Source organism: Muscardinus avellanarius, assembly GCF_963383645.1.
Source record: "Muscardinus avellanarius genome assembly, chromosome: 15".
Taxonomy (NCBI): Eukaryota; Metazoa; Chordata; class Mammalia; order Rodentia; family Gliridae; genus Muscardinus; species Muscardinus avellanarius.
In genome coordinates this window covers 49,432,544-49,449,089 of record NC_137801.1, presented here as the reverse complement: position 1 = coordinate 49,449,089, position 16,546 = coordinate 49,432,544, and the positions used below count along the sequence as shown (strand labels likewise).

Below are 16,546 nucleotides of genomic sequence, written 5' to 3'. Positions count from 1 at the left end.
GAAAATATTTTTTAAGCACCGCTGCCTTGCAAACCAACAGCACTAGAGGCGGGTTATTTCCAACACAGCCTCACAAAATTGAGGAACAATTTAAATATTGAGATCTAATCTATATAACTTCATTAAAAAAAATCTGGCCTTCCCTCTGCACCTCAAACTTTTGTAACTTGGAGATAGTGTTTAAGTGTTATTCCCCCCCCCCCCCCGAAATTCTCTATAAATTAAAAAAAAATCAACCACATTGAGGAACATTAGGCACAGAGAGTAACGTGTTGGTTCTGAGCTTACATGCTGGAATTTCACTGAAAAGGTAAGAGAAGGGCAGGAGGTGACGGAAAGGAGTTCACTTCTTTTTGCCAAAAAGGCTGAAGCGCTTCTCTTTGTCTTTCTCTTTGTCCTTCTCCCGCTTGCCGGGACTGGACTCGCTGGTGATGGTGACGACGCTGGTGGGTAAGGTCTGTGCCCGGCTGGATGCTGGCGTGCTCTGGGTGCTGGCGGACATGTCATGTTTATCAGAAGAGATGGCAGAAGAGATGGCCTGGATCCATGTGTTCATCTCCTCCTGGACAGAGGGGACACAGGTGAGACTCTAAGAGGTATGGTGTGAGGCGCTCTGGCTCCACTGGATAACCGACAGGCCTTGGTCAGCCAGAAGGCCAGGAATGTGCATCTGAGGCAGGGGAGTTGCTTCTGGGCATTGTCCTTACACACACTGACTCAGCCTCTCAGAATTCAGTGTTCTGGTATCTAAAGATCATCACACACTATAGAAATGATCACTGAAAGTATAGTCTTTCCAGCATATGGTTCAACAAACATTACAAAGAGTCAGGTATTACCCTAGAAAGTGCTTTTTCTTTATTTAAAGGGTGACTCTCTTGCTTGAAAGAGCTTTTTCAGATTTAAAGAATTACATATGTTGTGTTTTCATCAATGGACCTTCTTGTGGGGCATACCATTAAACAGTTGATTAAAGGTGGTGGGGTATAGTGGCAAGGCTCTTGACTGGGGGCTGGGGTCTCCCTCACTGTGCCTCCTACATGGGGAGGGGGAGGGCAAGGTTTTCTTTCCTCCACTCCAGTGGCTCCTGTACTAGCCATCCTCCTACTGCGAGGGACAGCAGGATGGCCCACTGCCTTCTAGAGACAAGCTACCAAAGACCTGAGGATGTCACCCCTGGTCGTCACTTATGTGAATGATATCACGAATAAAGACTGTCATCCCGTAACCACTCATACACAGCTAAGTATCTGAGAGACATGAAACTTAGCAACTTACATCGTCTTTGGCTTGGAAGAGGTACTCATTGCCATCATTTAGCCTGTAATTTCAAAGAAAAAATTAAGTCACAATTTAACTTTTGAGAAGTAAAATAACCCAACTCCCAGATCTTGCATGAGATAGAAGCAGACTTACACCAGAAACACAAACCAGGGCTCCACCTACATCATCATCCATGCCTGGAGACCCCATATGGCTGCCTGGACATCAAGAAGCTAGATAACTAACTGGGCAAATTCAATATACACAGGCAGCTTGGAGCTTTGACGCACTGGGAGGATTAAAGAGACCCAAGCGTCATAACATTTTGGCTTTGTCTTGGCAAAAACCACTTGGTTCCTCATCAGTGGTCTAAACTGAATTCAAGAAAAAACTCTTTAAAAATAATAAGCCCTTCTGAAATTCTGCTACTAAGTTTATACTCCCTACATTTACATATCTCAGAGTCTCTGAAGAGACAAAGAAAAGAACTCCTAGATTTTTCTTCTTGAGTGTGTCTTGGAATGAAAGAAGCCACATTTGTAGGTCACTGACGAGCACTTGGCTGGTACCTGGGGCCTAAAGGTTTAATCCTTCACTGTGGCTGTCAGGAGGAAGAAGTTGTGAGTGCAGTGGTGGGAGTGGTCCTTTGCCAATACCCTGAACTTTCCAGAATGCTATCCAGGAAAGCAGCTAAGGGACTACGCTGTCTGCCCCTTGTCTGACAAAACATCAAATGTCCCAAGGCCCAAAGAGCTCCCCATGCTGCTCTCCAATATGGCGCCATCAAGTGCACTGCGGGCGACTCTCCCCTCCGCAGTACTTGGCCTTGTCCAACTGTTCCAAAACACACAACAAAGCCCACAGCTATCCAGATCTCAGAGCAACAGAGCACTCGGTACAAAACTAGGGAGCGAACCACTAAAATGTTTACTTTTTACATTCTTAAAGATAAAATAGTTTTCTATTTCCAAGCATAAGGAGGACTTCAGAGTACAAATCCACTCTGTGGGTAGGTATGTATGGGAAAAGGTGCTTGGAACCAGATGGCTCCAGGGGAGCCAAGGCCCTGGCCCCACTCAAGCATTTCTGGTTTGTCTCCATCTAGCTCCAGGCAGACTCACTGGACCTGCCTGCAGCTAACTCAAGAGCAAGTAACAGCGACTCCCTGGTTGGGATAAGCTCAAAAGGGGGAAAAACTGTTTCTCTAAGATTCCCTAGGATGATGAGATGTGAACAGCCCACTTTATGTGCTGTGAACAATCAATGCCAGAATAGGACACAGAAGCTCCCTTTCTGTCTGTGCTTGGCTGCATGGTGGAGCAGGGGAAGCTGGCAGCTGGCCACTATCCCTAAAGAACCCAGAGAAAGCCTAACCAAGCCCAGTGCCAAATGGGTGTCCCACTCTATCAGAGATGTAAAAATGGCAGAGGAGAGAGGAGACTGATCATGGTGTTGGGGTAAGAAAACCAACCCTCAGAGCGAGGACAGAACACATCTATGTTCAGGCAACTGCTAAGCACAATGCGTACCTCAGCTTGAACACGTGTTTCTTCTTTTTGTAATCAAGGGCCACTTCGCAGAGGGCTTCTTTCAAACTCACAGGGACCTCACTGTGGTAGGGGATTCCGGAAGCAGCTGTCTTTGCATCTTTATAGAAACCCATTTCTTGATTATTTATGACACAATAAACATTGTGCCAGGACCTGAGTATGGTAAAGAAAGGAAAGTCAATGCTCTGTGTCACGTTCTCTTAAATAATCAGGGATTTGAATGGCATGGAAATCTGCACATAACATGGTATGACCCCTTACTGAAAGGCCCTCCTGATTCTGCTAACACTACATAATGGAACAAGATTCCCCCACCGAGACTCCTGGGACAGAGGACATGTTGCTACAGTGGCAGGCTCCTAAGGGTTCACGTTCTCTGTATTTGGGGAAAAACATGGCACTTTCTTTTAAGTAAAGGTACTCTTAGCTCTAAGGGGAAGGTTTTTATTGGGGTTTAGGGCTTTCTGCTATTGTAATGGGGTACAGGCCAGTTTCCTTATTTGAAGCATAAGAATTCTCAAGCAGGATTTCTTTCAGTTTTAACTTTTTTTTTTTTTTTTTTGGTTATACTGGGGATTGAGTCTAGGGATGTTCTTTCTACACTGAGTGACATTCCCTAGCCCTTAAAAAAAAATTAAAACAGGGTCTTACTAAGTTGCTGAGGGTTTTACTAAATTGCTGAGGCTATCCTCCAACCTGTGATCCTCCTGTCTCAGCCTCCCAAGTACAGGCAAGTGTCACTACACCTGGCTTTGTCTTCATTCTTTATGTGGCTCAGCCATTTGACAAGAAGGCAGATCTAGGACCCATAGCACTTATGCTATCTTTGGGGGGGGAATTAGACTAAGATGTCCCCTCCTCAGTGAGTATACCAAACTGTCACATTAAGCTAATTTTATGGAGAAAATAACTGTTCATAGTTGTCCTCAGTGTGAATGGCAGCCCTCATCTGGCATGATCCACTTGTGTGAAATACAGCTGCACATGGCGGCCTCGGCAGTTCTCACTTACTAACTAGTTAAGCACACAAGCTTTGGACTCAGATATGAGTTTCACTCCAGCTTTGCGGTTTACTAGATTTCTACAGAAAGTGAGCTTTCATAGCATCTTCATCTGTTAAATAATAAAATTGGGGCTATGGGGCAATACTATAAAGACTGATACGAAGACAAGGCCAGGGGAAATGATGAGTGTCTTCAAAAGAAAAATCCCAGAGTCTTATAGTGAAATCACATCACTTAAGAAAGAGAAGGAAAAACGAGAAGAGAACCCAACCTCAATCTAGCAAACTCTCTCGAGATGAACCACCAAGGCCCCTCTACACTTGCGCTTCCTTCTCTCAGGGAGTCAGAAGCACTCTGCTCCCACCTCCCAAAGTCAGTCCCAAGAAGAAGGCCTGCCCCGCCTCAGCTGCGCTCACCTGCTCGAGGCTTTCTTGTTGTGGGCCTCCCACTCGTGCTTCCGGTTCAGGAAGCCTTCCATCTGGGCTGAAGGCACCTCCTGGGTCCGGGCTGGCAGGGTGGCAGCACTCTGAGCGGGCAGGGCAGTCTTGGCTTTGCGATCAGAGGTAGGGGAGGGGATCGGGCTGGACTCTTTTGAGCTCGTCCTCTGTTCTGCAGCGCCATTGACCATTTCACTTGTGTCCGCTGTACCTGCCATCTAGGGACAGCGGAGAGGCCATTCAGCTAACCCTGTGAGCAATGGGGGTGACCACATACGCTCTGACTTGCACTCGTGGCTGTGTATAAATGCCTGGCACAGATGGAGGCAGTACAGTAAAACCCTTGCACACCCCACAAAGCCAGCTGGATACCAAGGACATTAGAAGGTGGGGATGGATTAATGCCCGCCCGCTTACAGGGAAATGAGAAAAGCGAATGCTAGTGTGAGTTTTACTGCACTCTACTCCTTGGATTAATCCATTTTCTCTAATATTGCTCAGACCATCTCCTCTTATGGTTACCTTGAAACAGAAGGACAACGGTAACAATCACACATATTAAATATGAGAGAGTGGACGTTATACAGCAGCCACCTTACAATCAAGGATGCCACCAAGGGCTGGAAGTTTAAGCGAAAGGGCATTCACAAACAGATGGAGAGACAACTCTATCAGAACTACACAGCATTCCCCCAGAGTAAGACAAGGAAAGACCTTGGGTTTCTGAAAATGTTCTGGTGCTCCTCCCCCACCCCTCAACACATCGTCATCAACACATGCAGAAATTAGGACGACAGTCATGCATTTCACATCTACCATCCCAGTTAGACTTTGGAACTTTAAAGCTGGAAGGAAATGAGGCAAGTCAACAAACATCAACTGAACCACATCTGCCGAAGTTGTATCGTGAGTGGGTTGTAGTTTGTGTTAAAGGAGCTGGAAAAGCCAATCACAGTCACTCAACACCACACAGCTATTTACCCCCAAACAAAGACAGAACCAGGGCCTTCCCCATCACAGGCTGGTGGATCACGGTGCCTTGCTGCACTGAGACGAGAAAGCCCAGACAGCCAGGCTTCCAGAGGCTCTGACCCTTCGGGCTGCAGACGTCTTCGGGAGCGTTCCTTCCCAAGCTCATTTAAACTGTAACCCTCATGGCTTTTTCGGCTTTGGAAATGTAGTAGGGTCTTGATTGATTATATCACTTTCAGCCTATGTACCACCAACTATGTAATATTAACTGTAGCAGCCCCTGGCTGATACACACCCAGGGTGTGGGATTAGCGAGTTACTGAAGCTGGGTGTGGCTGACGCTTTAGTGGATTACAGACAACCTGCACCCCTCATACATGACAAACACGGAGGTTTCAATGGCTATGTCCCCCACCACTGCTGCTGGGAATCCAACTGACACCAAATTAGCGACAACAACCTTCAACAGGAGAAGCGGTAGACTGGCCACCACCACTTGAACACCCAGATCTGTCAACTCTTGGAAAAGCGATCTCTCACTTAGGTCTTATCTAAAGGGCTGGGCCCAATGCTTGGTTTTCAATAAAATTTATTCTTTGGGAAAAGGGCTGATGAAAATTTGGGAAGGGACGGGGAATCACAAATGTATGTTATGTGTTTGGAAATTATTATAGCTAACATCAGGATTTAGAGTATAACTAGAGGCTATGCAATTAAAGGGTGTTTTTTATTGGAAGCCTTTACTCTATAGCAACATGGGAAATGGATTATTAAGCAGAAACACATTGGGAGTGTATATGTATGGTTATCCTGGACTTGCTAGCAATAACCTGTAAACAACTGCTTATGAGGAATATGCTATTTGAAAATATTTCTCTCTTTTCACTTTTTTTGAGATGGGGTCTCACTGTATTGGCCAAGCTGGTCCTGAACTCATGATCTTCCAGCCTCAGTCTCCTGAGTAGCTGAGATTACAGGCATGTGCCACTGTACCTGGCTTCTCTTTTCACTTTTAAGGGAGAGTTAAAGGAGGGGAAATAACAAAAACAAAAACAAAAAATACAAAAACAAAAAACCCTGTGAGTGTATTTTCAAGTTGACAAATCTCTTCCAGTGTGAGATTTCAGGAAATTTTGGTGAGCAGAAGTATGAGTTTGGTGTGGAAGGCCTGAGCCAAGTGTGAGTTCAGAAAGACATGGGGTTAGTATGTACAGAAACCAAGTTAAAAAAAAATTTAGTGCTGCAGGTTTAACTTGAAAACTGCTGGTGACAGTCATGACCTGGCTAGAGATATTGATCTGAAAAAGGCTGCAACTGATTACACTTGGCCAGACTTCAACGGAGGTGAAAGGCCAGGGAAGTTTCTTCTGAGGGAAGTTCTGCAGCAAAAATTTTTTCTTTATAGAGTTAGAAGAAAAGAGAAAACCCCAAACCAGTATGCAGAGATAATTAATGTTTATGCAAATGAATCACTAACCAGAAACAAGGAAAATAAAAGGAACAAAATGAATTTTAATGGACATGTGCTTTAAGCATGCCAACAGACAACACACCACTAGAGACAAACATCTAAAGCAAATCACAGTGCTATGATCCACAGTGGTACATGTGCACACACCCTGCCCCCGCCCTACACCACTTCTCTTTAGCAATTAGTCCAGCGTGCTTTAGTGGCTGGCACATCTGAGACGCTTGAATCAGGAGGTGAACAAAAATGCAACATGACAGCTAGTAGCACAGGGAACACCTGATTGCTTTTCAAAGTGCACAAAGCAACACTACTTTCAAGTTCATTAACTTGAGTCTCTGCATCATCACTCCAAAGAATAAAATGGCTTCTTCTTCTTCCAATACAATTCAATTGATAGTTAAAATTTTGTTCTGGCAAGCTATAATTTAAAAATTTTGATAAAAATAGGCACAAGAGCAAATGCTTTAAAAGCATCATAGCACTTCTTTCTCATGTGCTTATGTGTACTTTTTTTTTCTTTTTTGATCTTTTGAATACAAAAAGCATTAAAATTAGGCATAAGTCCTAATGATATAAAATTTAAACATGCACACACACACACATATATATATATGGAAACATCACATATATACATATAGATCAGTGACACACATAATGTTAACTTGGGGCCAGAAGCACGTGTCAGCTTCCCTAATAGCCAAAGATGAAGCAGTTTTTTCTAAAATGAATTTGGGCATGTTTTAAGGCAGAGACCCAATAATGGTGCACACAACCCCCAGAACATAAAAAGCTTGGCATCTATCTATATACCCATCTACAGTCACAAGTAGATAGATATGTACATAGAGATAAAGAAAACAAACAAGATGCTATATGATGTTATCCTGACAAAAGAAAAAAAAAGACATGCATCATGAAATGAAAAGACAAATTAGACTTAACTCATGGTGAACACATATCAAAACAGGTTTCTGATTCCACTAACACATCTAAATATGGCAAATGAACAAGTGAATGTCTCACAAGGCTTTGATGTAATAATACGGACTTTGTTTTGATCAATACCAAGAAATTACCTCTTTCATCAGCTTTTATTCCTAAGAAAAGGATTTTTGTTAAACACTTTCAATCCCTACAAGTGGCCTAATAAATGCCATCCTACAAGACTCCTTTCTAGAGAACTCCACAGAAGAGTCTTGAGAAAAATGAATGAATCAGAAGATTCATCTGAAGCAAACAACGGGTTCTGTCTACAGAGACACTAATGTGCCCTCTGAGGCCAGAGGCATGCAAGTGCTCCCAAGCACGGTCCATCAAGAGCATTGTTCAAGTAATCAGGATGAACCAAAATGGCTTTTGTTCCATTTGCTTGAAAAAAATTACAACAGTTTGACACCCCAAAGCCACTGAATGGAGAGGCCTGGAATCCTGGTAGGCAGGCTTCCAAAACACACTTAAAACTGCTATTACCCATCATGTCTTGAGTTCTGGCAGCGTCGACAGTGACCAAGACAAAGGTGGTACTGGCAGTCAGCGGGCAATTTATTCCCAAGGTTGGCTGCAGTGTCTGCTGCAAGGAAGCTTGCAGTTTTCAGTTTAGGACTTGGCAGAAAGAAAAAGAGCAATGGGCTTGTAAAAAGTAATAAATGACCCAAGGATTTCAAAATGTTTGAAATTCTGTGCCTAAAATTAAAACTTAAAAGCTTTTTTTTCTTTTTCAATAAATGGATGCATCGTTCATGGAATGTTACACCGCTGATTTTATGTGTTAATCTTAGTAGTGAATGTCTCCTTCCCTATATACTAGTCTTCCTAGTTACTAGTAACTACTGCAGGTTAATAATATCTGTAAATAACACAGTACCAATACTGTGGTACTGTGTCCTGTTAGTAGAACTGGATGTGCCATACCTGTTAGAGTCTAGTTTTCTTCTTCATTATGCTGTAATCTCATTTAATTTCAATTACTCATGTAAGGGCTTCGCTGTAAAATCTTAATAAAGTAAAAAGCTCACAATAAGTAAACAAAAGATAAGTATGTTGCTTTAAGGCAGTGAGTATCCATCAGTTAAGAGACTCAAATGAACATGAATTAAATGCAAACAAATATGAAACCAAGGAAGGCTATGAATTAAGTAAAACTTTTAACATTTTGGGTGAAGTGGAAGCCAAAAGGTCAAAACCAACAGGATTTGGAAAAAGTGGTTCTTGACAAATGGTAGTGAACTTCACAGTCCAGACCATGGCTGGTCACTGGCTGTCCGTCTGCTATTAAAGTTTTTGTAGTTTTGGTAGGTTTGAGAGCGGTAACTAACCCGTGGAGATCCCTGTTCAGCCGGCAAGCCGTTCTGGGAAACTTGCTCTCCTTTTGAGGTATCCCTGTTAGGGAAGAGGGAAAGGGAAAAAAAGGCCAGAAGAGGGAAGAAAAAGAAGGGGAAGGAAGAGAAGAAAGAAGAGGAGAAAGAAAACATAAGCAACCCTCCTTCACATAATTTATTAAGAAAAAACAATAACAACAACAACAGAACTTTCAAGTATTTCAGACATGAAGAAAGAGTGTAGGAATGCTCTGCTCCTACTCTCACCAAACAAAGGCCACATTAGAAGTTTACATGGAGTTTAGGCCACAGCAAAACAATCAGCCTTTTGTAAACAGAGAATAAACAACCTACACCTTATAGGAAATCTCCCAAAATTTTCACAGAGCATTATTACAAAATAAGTGGCCTGAAATCTGGATGTGTGAATCCATCCAAGGAATCTTAGGGAAATTCTAAATGTACATGAGCAAGGTATAGGTGCTATTGCAGTAAAAGTGGCAGACTACATCCCACTTCTGCCACCTACACAAGCTATGTAACTGTGGAGTCAGTGTCCTCAGATGTTACTCAGAAGCGACTCTAGGGATTCTATATAGCATAATGAAATACTTAATAGGAAGGGCATAAGGCTGGGCCTTGCAGGGCAGGGCTGGGATAAGATGTTCCATGAATGTCACTTGCCATTGAAGCTAAGATGCCCAAGACTCACCACTGCTGCTGGGACTCGGTCTCCTCTGAAACCTTCGTGCTTGGCTCCGGAGAAGGCGGCCGCCTCTTCCTTTCCTCTTCCTCTTGCTGTCTGCGCACTTCCAGTAACTCCAACTGTGGGAGAACATGGAGATGGTGAGTAGAGCCCCAAATGGCTCTTTTGATAAAAGGGTGCAGAGGATGCAGGAGACCCTCCAGCCTGGTTTTCTACACTGGCTCACAATGGACAACGTGAAACTCTAACATCCGGAACAAAATGGCAGTTAAGTTCACAGAAACTACAGCTACAACCTGAAACTGCAGGAAATGGAGGGCCATACTATGAGCTGGCAAAATTCCTGTAAGTTGTTTGCATGCCCCCTGGGAGCATGGGTTTAATGTCTAAATTAATGACACAACTCTCAACTTTGCTAAGGAGGAAAAGTATCTGGGACTGGGTTCTCCCACAAGAAACAAATTCAAGAGAGAAAACTACAAAAATTCTCAAGAAAGCCACTTGTGCTGTGGTAGCTATCTGTTTAGCCCAAACTCCACAAACATATTAAAAAGCCACAGAATTGTCTACCTGAAAATGAAGCTATTTTATAAGCATCATACACACACCAAAAGTACTGATTTAATACAACAGTGCACAGGCATATATAAATTCACAGAATTGTAGAAATTAAAAGGAAAAGTCATCATTTTTGTCCTGCAAAGAATCAATTTTCTATCAGGAGTGCAAAGAACATGGGAGAAGAAACACCAGTGCACAACCAAGCTCTATTCTATGTCTTTTATGCTGGAGAAGAGATTTTCAGGAACAGGGATGATTTACAATAGCCAGGATCATCAAGCTGTATGTGGAAATACGAATCCTGAAATTCTGACAAAAATTTTAAGGAATCCAGAAATTCTATGAGATACAGAAGGAAACGCATATTAAAAGAGAATTACAAACATCACCAGTCAGATCTAAGGCAGAAGACTACTATAAGTGATCCTAAACCTGAGAGGGGTCTGAGAAGGCAGCATCCCTGACCTCCTCTCTAGAACCTGTCCCAAGAGAGCAGCACTCCAGCACCTAAGGGCCACTCACTGTGGTCAGCCTTTCCAGGGCAGAGAATCTCTCATCCCAGGTTGCTGCAGACTTCTCAAATGCTTCATGGCGCTTGATGAGCTTCTCCACCTCGTCCACGCTCTGGCCGATTTCGCGGCTGGATAGGTATGGCTCCTGTCCCAGCAGCCAGGCCTCGGCCACGCTGGCATCCCTTGAGAACTGATGGACCTCCAAAACTGCACAGGGCACCAAGAGTGAGTGAATGCTGGTTGCAGAGCTACCTGGCACCACTGCTCTCTGGTGGCATAGTTCTACTCTATTGGACTTGGCACTGTCCAGTACAAATGCCAAGTCAGCAGTGTATACAACTATATATGTGTATGTGTGTGTGTGTGTGTGTGTGTGTGTGTGTGTGTGTGTGTATATACACACACACATATATATACATATGTGTGTGTGTATGTGTGTGTGTGTGTGTATATATATATATATATATATTGTGTGTGTGTGTGTGTGTGTGTGTGTGTGTGTGTGTGTGTGTGTGGTAATGGGGAAGGAACCTGGGGGCATTCTACCTCTGAGCTACAGCCCCAGCGCTATTTTTTATTCTTTATTTTGAAACAGGGTTTCACTGAGTTGCAAAGGGCCTCACTAAGTAGCTGAGGCTGTCCTCTAACTGTGATCTTCCTGTCTTAGCCTCGCAGGTGCTGGGATTACAAGTGTGTGCCACCACACCTGCCTAGTATGCAACTTTAAGTTCCCCAGTGGTCACAAAAATAAGAGTAAAGACAGGTGAGACTGAGTTTAATATATGACTCATTTAACCTAGTATATAAAAAATATTACTCAACATGTAATCACTAAAAAAGATCATTGAGCTCTCCTAAAAATCTTCCCCTCTTCTGTCTGAATCTAAGGTGGATTTGACTGAAAATCAATCTGAGAACATCCCAAGTCTCAAAAGCCACATGTGGGACAGTGGCTACCAAACCAAGTCCAATTAGGTTGCAGAGTTCTAGAATATACTCTGCTTACTCAGCCCTACTGCTTGAGATAAACCCTGAGTGCCTTGCAGGGATTCACAACGTACACACACCACAATGAAGCCAGCATTCACATGTTATCCTTCTGCTAGGTGGGAGTTCTGTTTTCTCTTAGGGAGCTGAGAGGAAGGGAAGGATACAGAGAAGAGGGGACATGGTGGCGATGGGTGTGGGCTTAGGTTTGGAATTACAGACCACTGTTTCTACCTCAGTTATGAGGAGGTAGGGCAGAACCTGTATTTGCAATTCTGCAAACATTACTTTTCTCTGCATCTCATGAAGCAATACCTGGGACTGGTCAGATAAGAAATGGTCTGTGGGCAGTATCACAGTCCTTAGAAGGAAGTGGACTGTCTCTTTTGGCACCTTGATGTCACCTAACACAGCACATAAAGAATGCTACCTCTGCATTAGGGCTGTGCCAGCTCTTCAAGCTGGGGACTGTGCAGGGCATCATTGTGTCCCTGGAGTAAAGCCTGGTGTCTAGTTCACAGCTCGTTCACCTCTAAGTTTAGCTGAACTGAATGAAACTGCTCTGGGATTTTCAAAACTTACAAACCAAATTCTCAGCCAAATGGCCAAAAGCAGGGCATCGGAGGGTTCTGGGCTGAACATGAAGTGCCCTCATGAGATCTTCTAAACATCTTTCCGGAAAGGTCCCTTAGAATTAATTTCTAGTAGGTACACTCAGTGTGTGCAAATGGGTCTTAGAATAAGAACAGAGCCCGGAGCTCCAATATAGAATGTCAAAGTATGGTAAATATGCTTGAATTGGGCTATTTTGTGTTCATAGCACTGTAAGATACTATTCCCAATACTATATGAGGACAAAAACCATAATTTACCTCATAGGGCTATTGTAGGGAATAAACACAGAAATAATTTAAAAACACTTAGAACAATGTCCACTATAAAACCTTAGTAGATGTTAGCTTTTATTTTATTTTGACATCATCCTTATACTATGAACAACAGGTTTAAACCTGATGTTCTACTGTATTGATGCTGAAGTAAAAATTCTTTTTTTTTGGGGGGGACTGAGGATTAAACTCAGGGACATTCTACCTCCAAGCTATACCCTACCCCTTTTTATTTTATTAGTTGGAAACAGGGTCTCACTAAGTTGTAGAGGGCCTCACTACGTTGGTGAGGCTGGCTCTGAACCTTTGATCCTCCTATTTCAGACTCCCAACTACTGGGATTAGAAGTGTGCACTACCATACCTGGCTTCAAGAATTCCTTCAAAGATAACTGAGGGGCCGGGCCTCTGCCCATACTCTCCCAGAAGGATGTGGAACTGTCACCTCCACTTTTTCCTAAAGAACACCCAAATCCCACTCACAACATCACAATCAATCATGGGGTAAAAAACAATGAATATGCCACATGGAATGTCTTAAAAATATAGCATGCAATGACACAGGACATTAAGGAAAAAAGCATTCAGAACTCTGAGAATCCTTAAGTGCTAACACCATATCACTTAAAGCAGGAATATAAACTTGCAAGCTTTCCATGGATACCCAAAAAGAGCACAGAGATAAATGAAGTATGTCCTTACTCAGTCTTAACCATTCCCATCGGTCTTCCCACTTGTCAATCATTTCTTTTCTCTTTTCTGTCAACTGTAGTAACTTTTCCTTGATCTGTATGAAAAGAAGGAACCAGAGACATTTTACTATAACATACTACACATCCTTTTTGTCTTCCCTATGGTGAGTACCCTTTTGTGGTACTGGGAATAGAACCCAGAAGCACTCTACCCCTGAGCTACATGACCAGCCGTATGTATGTATGTATGTATGTATGTATGTATGTATGTATGTATGTATGGTACTGGGGATTAAACCCAGAGGCATTCTACCTTTGAGCTATACCACCAGCCCCACTATATTTTTTTTATCTTGAAACAGGGTCTCACTAAGTTACAGAGAGCCTTACTGAGGGTCTTGCTAAGTTCCTGATACTGGCCTTGAACCTGTCTGTAATCTTTTTGTCTCAATTTCCCAAGTAGTGAGATTACCACACTTGGCTTTTTATTTTGAAACAGGGTCTCATTATGCTGCGGAGTCTTACTAAGTTGTTGAGGCTGTTATTGAACCTGCAATCTTCCTGTCTCAGCTTTCCAAAAAGCTGGGATATCAGGCATGCACCACCATGCCCAGTGAAATGTTTAATTTCTTAAGCTTAGAACGACCTGCTCAGTTTACCAGTGTCCTGAGAGAGGAGACAAAAAGCATGGCTAATTTTCTTTCAGAAGAGGCTGAGAGGAAGGCAGGACCGGGCTCAAAGCTGCTTTGTTATGAGCAGACCATTAATGCACTGGGCCCCACAGTGGGGCTGCAGCAAACACATTCACAGGAGAGGGAGCAAGAGAGGCAAAGCCCTGGCCTGTGAGAGGACATCCATTCTCATGAAGGGAGCTACACAAGGAGCTCATCATTACCTCTTCACTAACATCATCTGCAACCATCCACCTGAGTGCAAAGTGAACTAGGACACATACAACGGATATGGGGACAGAAGAGGATGATAGATGAGGTAAAAGAGGCTATTTTTCAACCTGAGACCTGTAATAATTATCTTTCATGCCATAAAATTACTGAATGTGGGCTTTGAGTCCTGTGTAACTGTTGTATTATAGGCAGAGAGGAAAGAAGGAATTTTAAAATACATTTAAGACAGGCACGGTGGCACACACTTGTAATCCCAGTACTTGAGAGGCTGAGACAAGAGGATCACAGGTTCGAGGCCTACTTAGTGAGGCCCTAGGCAACTTACCGAGACCTCGTTTCAAAATATAAGAATAAAATAGGGCTGGGGGTGTAGTTTGGAGGTAATATGCCTCTGGGTTCCATTCTCAGGACCACAAAAGAAAAAGAAAAATATTTAAGTATGTGCATGTGTGCATTTGTATTATCGGCTCTCTGTATCTGCAGGTTCTGTACCTGAGAACTCAACCAACTACAGACTGAAAATATTTGGGAAAAACCTCATCTGTACTGAATATAGACTCCTTTTTTTTTTTTAAACTGTATGTGTATGGTTGTTGGGGATTGAACCTACAGGTGTTCTACCTCTGAGCTATACCTCCAAGCTCTATTTTATTTTTTATTTTAAAATGGGGTCTCGGGAAGTTGCTGAAGGTCTCACTAAGTTGCTAAAACTGGCCTTAAATCTGTGATCACCCTGTCTCAACTGCCCAAGTCCTGGGATTACAGGTGTGCACCAGCACGCTCAGCTTCCTTGCTTTTTTTAAAGAGTAGAATGTAACAACTATTTACATAGCATTTACCCCACATTGCGGTATTACAAGTAATCTAGAGATGATGTAAAGAATAGATGATGTGCTTAATTATACATAAATAATAGGCCATTTTTATATAAAAGATTTAAGTATCCATGAATTTTTGTATCCATTGAGTCCCGGGACCAATCTCTTATGGATATGAAGGACAACTGTACGTATTTCTCTGTGCATATATGTGCGTGTACATGGACACACATGCATAGAATAAAATCATTTCACAACTCAGCACAAGTGCACTTGCCCCATGGTTTCAAAGCAAAGCAGTACTTTACCTCTTCAGATGCGTAGTGTTTTCTCGCAAGCAAGGACTTTCCAAGTTCAATGCAGGTTGTGAAACTGTCATTGCGAGCATCAATTTCAGCTTTGATACCTTGATGATTATTCATTAATAGTTCAACAGATGACACATCCCTAGAATTAGACAAATAACATCTCCTTTAGGAGTTCAAGTTTTTCAACTAAATGTGTGGGATTCAAAACACATACTAATTTGAAGGAAATTGTCTGACAGCCTAATTGTAAGTTCAGAGCTGATTTACTATCAGAGCTGGGTGGGGGGAGTCATTGAGGTTAAAGTACAATAACAGTGTAACTCAGGACCAGCTCTAAAAACAAACATCCAGAACAAGGCTCCTTTTATTTCTGTATGTGCCTACATAATTCAAAATGGTTGCTAGGTGTGTGCAAAAAAACTATTGGATCACTGTTTAAACTTTTACCTTAAAATGCAATTCAGAAAGACTCTCCTTAAGAAGGTACATAGGCAATAACAGGTACTCCACGGCCTTATCTGATACAGACCAAGGATTTTAACCCAAACAGTGACTGAGCTTCTGTCCTCAGACATGAGGAGTTACACACAGGGGGATCTGGCTTAGGAATCAGAGGTGGGCAGCTGTGAGATCTTCTCATGGATCAAACTCTACTGGCCCTGGGAATAGTTTTTCTCAGCTGGGAGTGGTGGCACACATTTGTAATCCCAGCGCTCGGGAGGCCGAGACAGGAGGATCGCACAGGTTCGAAGTCAGCCTCAGCAACTTAGTGATGCTCTCAGCAACTTAGTGAGACCCTGTTTCCAAATAAAGTATAAAATAGGTCTGGGAGTATAGCCTGGAGGTAGAAAAGCCCCTGGGTTCCACCCCCAGTACCACCACACACACAAAAAATTTTACTCTAAAGTGTAAATAATGATAACAGTGTTTCTTCTACTGCAGCACAGCTCAGTATTCAATTACATCAGGGGCAGGAGTAAACTGGAAGTTATATATGTGCCTGTTTGTTCATCTAGTAACTCTTCATTAATGCTTTGAATAAAACAAAGCCAAAGGGAAGGCATAGTATAAGTATTAATCATCCCACAACACATTATAAAGAATGTTGAGAGCAATACCTTTGGTAAGAGTGACTTTTAATCCAATACAGCTACAA

At 42.7% G+C, this 16,546-nt stretch overlaps 1 protein-coding gene across 3 annotated transcripts in view; it reads right to left on the bottom strand.

Annotated features, from left to right (window-relative positions):
* Nucleotides 1-343: 343 nt before the first annotated feature.
* Nucleotides 344-16,546, bottom strand: part of SPTBN1 (spectrin beta, non-erythrocytic 1) — a gene marked incomplete at both ends in the record, with an annotated part of 147,574 nt that continues 131,371 nt past the window's right edge. Inside the window, 9 exons of one of the 3 annotated variants that reach the window (XM_080711284.1) lie at nt 344-562; nt 1,279-1,321; nt 2,793-2,966; nt 4,234-4,472; nt 9,013-9,076; nt 9,728-9,840; nt 10,805-11,001; nt 13,370-13,454; nt 15,391-15,529. In XM_080711284.1, the coding sequence (XP_080567410.1) occupies nt 344-562; nt 1,279-1,321; nt 2,793-2,966; nt 4,234-4,472; nt 9,013-9,076; nt 9,728-9,840; nt 10,805-11,001; nt 13,370-13,454; nt 15,391-15,529 (1,273 nt within the window). Of the gene's footprint in view, nt 563-1,278; nt 1,322-2,792; nt 2,967-4,233; nt 4,473-8,925; nt 9,077-9,727; nt 9,841-10,804; nt 11,002-13,369; nt 13,455-15,390; nt 15,530-16,546 lie in introns of those variants that run through there. The other 2 variants (XM_080711285.1, XM_080711286.1) reach the window with 2 other exon arrangements.